The sequence below is a fragment of the Lupinus angustifolius genome, unplaced genomic scaffold, assembly GCF_001865875.1.
Source record: "Lupinus angustifolius cultivar Tanjil unplaced genomic scaffold, LupAngTanjil_v1.0 Scaffold_109_2, whole genome shotgun sequence".
In the NCBI taxonomy this organism is placed as follows: Eukaryota; Viridiplantae; Streptophyta; class Magnoliopsida; order Fabales; family Fabaceae; genus Lupinus; species Lupinus angustifolius.
In genome coordinates this window covers 36127-41162 of record NW_017724820.1, presented here as the reverse complement: position 1 = coordinate 41162, position 5036 = coordinate 36127, and the positions used below count along the sequence as shown (strand labels likewise).

Here is a 5036-nt window from a genome sequence, read left to right as displayed (position 1 = left end):
ATTTCTAAGCCACGCAATACAAATGACTACTTAATTGGTTTAAGTCAGTTCTTAGATTTTGCTTTTAAGAATAGAGTTGTTGGAGATACAATTCGATGTCCATGTCCCAAATGTGGGTTTCTGAAATGGCAAACTAGAGAAATAGCTTATGACCATTTGTTTAAGAAACCATTTCCGCTAAATTATGTTATATGGAATCTTCATGGTGAAAAACAAGTATTTCATTCTACTACAACTGAAGATGTAATGCAAGAAGCTTGTCATTATGAGAATCCAATGGAGGAAATGATGAATGATGCATTTGGGAATTATAGACAACAAGTCAATAATGAAGGTGTATCAGAACAATGTGGCGCTAACAAAATTCTAAATGAGGGGCCAAGGGACGATCATAGATTCATTGACGAGTTTCTAAAAGACGGAAATGAGAAATTGTATGAAGGGAACAATTACACAAAACTGGAGTTTATAATCAAATTATATCATATCAAGGTTTTGTGTGGATTAAGTGACAAGGCGATGACTTTGATATTGGATTTGTTGAGAGATGCATTTCAAGAAGTGAAGTTGCCTCCATATGTTTATGAGTCAAAGAAAATCATTAAAAAACTTGGTCTTAACTATACCAAGATAGATGCATGTTCAAATGACTGTATGTTATATTTAGGAGATGGTGAAAAATACTTGTATGCATGCAAACATTATGGTAAATCTAGATGGAAACCCAATAAGAAAAACAAGGTAGCAGCAAAGGTTTTGCGCTACTTTCCACTCAAACCAAGATTGGAACGATTGTTGAGGTGTTCTAAGACAGCAAAGCATATGAGATGGCAGGCTTCAGAAAGCAATAAAGATGGATTGATAAGGCATCCAAGAGATGGTGAGGCATGGAAGACTTTTAATTTAATGCATCCCGATTTTGCTTCAGATCCTCGAAATGTCCGCTTAGGCCTTGCTACAGATGGTTTTAATCCATTTGGAACACTTAGTTCTACCTATAGCATTTGGTCGGTGTTCTTAACTCCAAATAATCTTCCTTCTTGGATATGTATGAAGCATATTTCTTTCATTCTATCAATGATCATTCCCGACAAGCACACACCTGGAAACAATATAGATGTGTACATACATCCCCTGGTAGAGAATTTGAAAGAGCTATGGAATGATGGTGTGGAAACTTTTGATTCTTCATCAAATGAAACTTTTAGAATGTGGGTATCTCTTTTGTGGACAATTAGTGACTTTCATGGTTTAGGCATTTTATCTGGTTGGATCACGCATACGAATTTAGCTTGTCCTACTTGTAACTTTGATGCAGAACTGTGTCGTCTTCCTCATAGTAGTAAGTGGTGTTTTATGGGTCATCGTCGCTTTCTAAGTAGAAATCACAGATTTAGATTGATTTGTGCTCGCTTTGATGGAAGCACTGAGGAACGAAATCCACCATCAAAATTATCAAGATCTGATATTCTTAGGCAGATGGAAAATATTAATGTTACATTTGGGAAAGGAGCAAAGCTGAATGGTACTAGAAAAAGATCTAGAGAATAACCTAAGCAATGGAATAAAAGAAGCATATTCTTTGAACTTCGATATTGGGAGTTTAATTTATTGTGTCATTGTCTAGATTTTATGCATATTGAAAAAATATTTTTAACAATATCATATATAATTTGCTCCATGATAGGTCTAAATAAAAGACAATCTTAAAGCCCGGAAAGATTTTAGAGAAATGGGCATAAGGTTTAATCTTTGACCGGATGATAATGATAGATATAACATTACTTTGTTTTCACTAACCCATGACAAGAAGAAGTTATTCCTCAAAGCTTTGAAGAATGTTATAGTATCAGATGGTTACGCAAGTAACATTTGCAGATGTATTGATGAGGAAAAACAAAAAATATTTGGATTTAAAAGCCATGATTGTCACATTATTATGGAACAATTGCTACCTCTTGCAATTTGTAACTTGTTGTCGAACCATGTTACTGCAACCTTAGTGGAATTATGTTCATTTTTTAGAGTCCTTTGTGGTAAAAGCTTAAATCTTTCGGAACTTCATACACTCCAAGAACGAATTGTAGTTACACTTTGTCACTTGGAGATGTTATTCCCACCATCATTCTTCACTGTAATGGTTCACTTAACTGTTCATTTCGCGGAGGAAGCAATACTTGGAGGTCTAGTGCATTATCGATATATGTATCATGTGGAGAGGTAAAACATTACTACGTTATGTTCATATATATTATAAATATCATTCATTCTTTTCCCTAATTATTCATCATTCTTGTAGAGAGTTGGGTCATTTAAAATCCTTTGTCCGAAACATGGCGCAACCAGAAGGTTCCATAGCCGAGTGTTACTTAGCAGAAGAGTCTCTTAATTTTTGTTCTCGATACATTGAAGATATAGAGACAAGGTTCAATAGACCTAGACGTGTTCGTGATGACCCGAGTGATAAAGAGCCTTTGTTTGTATCCTCTATATTCCCACAAGTTGGTAAACCAATAGGAGCTTCCTCAATGTTCACTTTAACTCAGATGCAAAAACTTCAAGCTCATTGATATATGCTTCTAAATTGTGCAATTGTCACACCATTTGTGGAGTAAGTAAATGAGATAAAATCTAAGTAATTTACTACTTGAAATATAATTGTCATTTTATTGATTGTAACATAAGTTTTTAAATAGTGAGTTTAGAGAATTCATAAAAATGAGTTCAAGAGGAAGGAAACCTTCAACTACAAATATAGAGAAGAGAGTCAACAAAGAATTTGTTGATTGGTTTCGAAGGAGGGTGAGTGACCAACTTGTAGTCATGTTTTTATTTGTCATACATACTAACTTTCAATTCTAACTTACATATTTTTGTAAACTTAGGTTATGAATCCAGACACAATCAATTCAATGTCTAATGATCTAAAGTTTCAAGCACGAGGCCCGTTAGACATTGCAAGAAGATTTACTGCTTATAATATCAATGGGTTCAAATTTCGAACCTTGGCTCGAGAAGAGGGATTGAGAACGCAAAATAGTGGGGTTTTCTTAACCTCTAACACATCCTGTATTTCAAGTAGGGTTGATGGGAACATAAGGCAAGCAGACTTACCATATTATGGAAAGTTGGAAGATATCATTGAGATTAACTATTATGGCCAGTTCAGAGTTATTCTTTTCAAATGTAGATGGGCAGATACTACACGAGATAGAGGGTATAAAAAGGACAATTGGAATTTTAATTGTGTTAACTTTGATAGATTAATTCATAATGGTGATCGTGAAGAACATGAACCTTACATAGAAGCATCTCAAGCAGAAATGGTGTATTATGTAGATGATGTGGTCAATGAAGGATGGAGTGTTGCTATGCATCTAAAGCCAAGAGACTGATATGACATAGGAGGAGAAGAAGAACATGATGCATATCAAAATGAACCATACCAAGAGCAAAATCTTGACCAATTTTGTACTTTAAATGATGAATATGTGCAATTGACAACAAACCATGTATTTGATGATATAGTTTAGAAAACTTCACTCTTTCTTAAATACACTATATAGTTACTATCATACTTTTTTAGAGGTAATTGTTTTACATAGTTAATACTATTGTTATTTCCTTTATGTTATGAACTTACTTATTATGTCATATTATTATTTAATTGTTTTTATCTCATTTCTATTTTTTCCACATGAATATAGAGACATGCCGAAAGTGAAGCGTTTTCAGAATCCATTAAAATCAGCAACTGAATCACAATGTGTTGCATCTCCAGTAGAAGATTCAACTCATTCTTCACCAGCAATAAATCCTACAAACCCTTCACTATCAGTTCAAGCTCATTCACAAGCTCCTGATGTGTCAACTCTAGAAGTCCCACCAGTACATTCCTTAGAAGCTCCCGATGTGTCAGCTCCGGAAGTCCCAAGAGAAGCGGAAACATTGGAAGATCATGTTGGACGCGAGTCTATACATTATTGGATTGTCGAGGCAATAGGTACAAGGGTTATATTTACTTGGACGCGAGTCTATTTGTTAAATTATTTTGGGTCTTGATGGACATATCTGATGTTATATTTTATTGTTATAGACTCAGAAAGAGTTGTCAAGCAGATTAAGGTCAAAATTAGAGAAGTGAATAACTTACCTATCGGACTACGTATCATTGTGGATTTTGATGAGCAAGGTGCAGCTTATGGTGATGCGCAAGGCCTTCTTGCAGGATTTTTAGGAACATTGACATCTGATTGTAAGTTGTTTCCAATAGATTATGATAAGTAATCAGGTGGACGTAGTGATATACCTTCTACTTATTTTGCAGAATGCTTTGATACAATCATAAAGGTATAACAATTATGCATGTCTAAATTTTTATCTAATATTATTAATATTTATATCTAAAATTAATATTGACAAATTCATGTCATTTTTTGGAAGCCTCGCTTTTGTTTTAGGACTAGTGAACGCATTTCAAGACGATATTGCAAACTTAGTCTTGGGAGAAAATGGAGTACAAGTAGGCAAAGATTATGGAATGAGTTCTCTGATCCAGCCAAGACTAGAGATGAAATTATAAGAAATGTTCCAATTGGCATAGACAAAGATCAATGGACTCGTTTTGTTCACTATCGTCTGAGACCATCAACTATGGTATATAAATTGACATTACTTTGGTTGTTTGATTTTTTCTATAGCTATTTTTATTTGATTAGTGTGTGAATGTATAATTGTTTTTCATAGGAACTTTGTAGGAAAAACAAAGAAATTCGAAAGAAGCAAGTAATTCCGCATACTGGTGGTTCTAAGCCTAATTCAAGAAGAAGGCGTGAGATGGTAGCGACACTATCATATTACTTTTTATTTATTTAGACTTTGCACTTATTAATTTTTATTTATTTAGAAAAGCTCAACTTTGACTTAAGTTTTCTATATTTTAGATGGTGAATGGGAAGCCACCAGGTCGTGGAAACTTATATGTTGCCACTCATAAAATGAAGGATGGAACATTTGTAAATGAAGCGGCAAAGATT

General features: G+C 34.1%; 1 protein-coding gene and 1 pseudogene across 1 annotated transcript; both read left to right on the top strand.

The window, feature by feature from the left end:
• Positions 1 to 246: 246 nt before the first annotated feature.
• LOC109339789 lies at positions 247 to 1551 on the top strand. The gene has a single exon (XM_019577306.1). The coding sequence runs from the start codon at positions 247 to 249 to the stop codon at positions 1549 to 1551; it is 1305 nt and encodes a 434-aa protein (XP_019432851.1).
• Positions 1552 to 3711: 2160 nt separating this feature from the next.
• The window catches only part of LOC109339788, a 1455-nt pseudogene continuing 130 nt past the window's right edge, over positions 3712 to 5036 (top strand).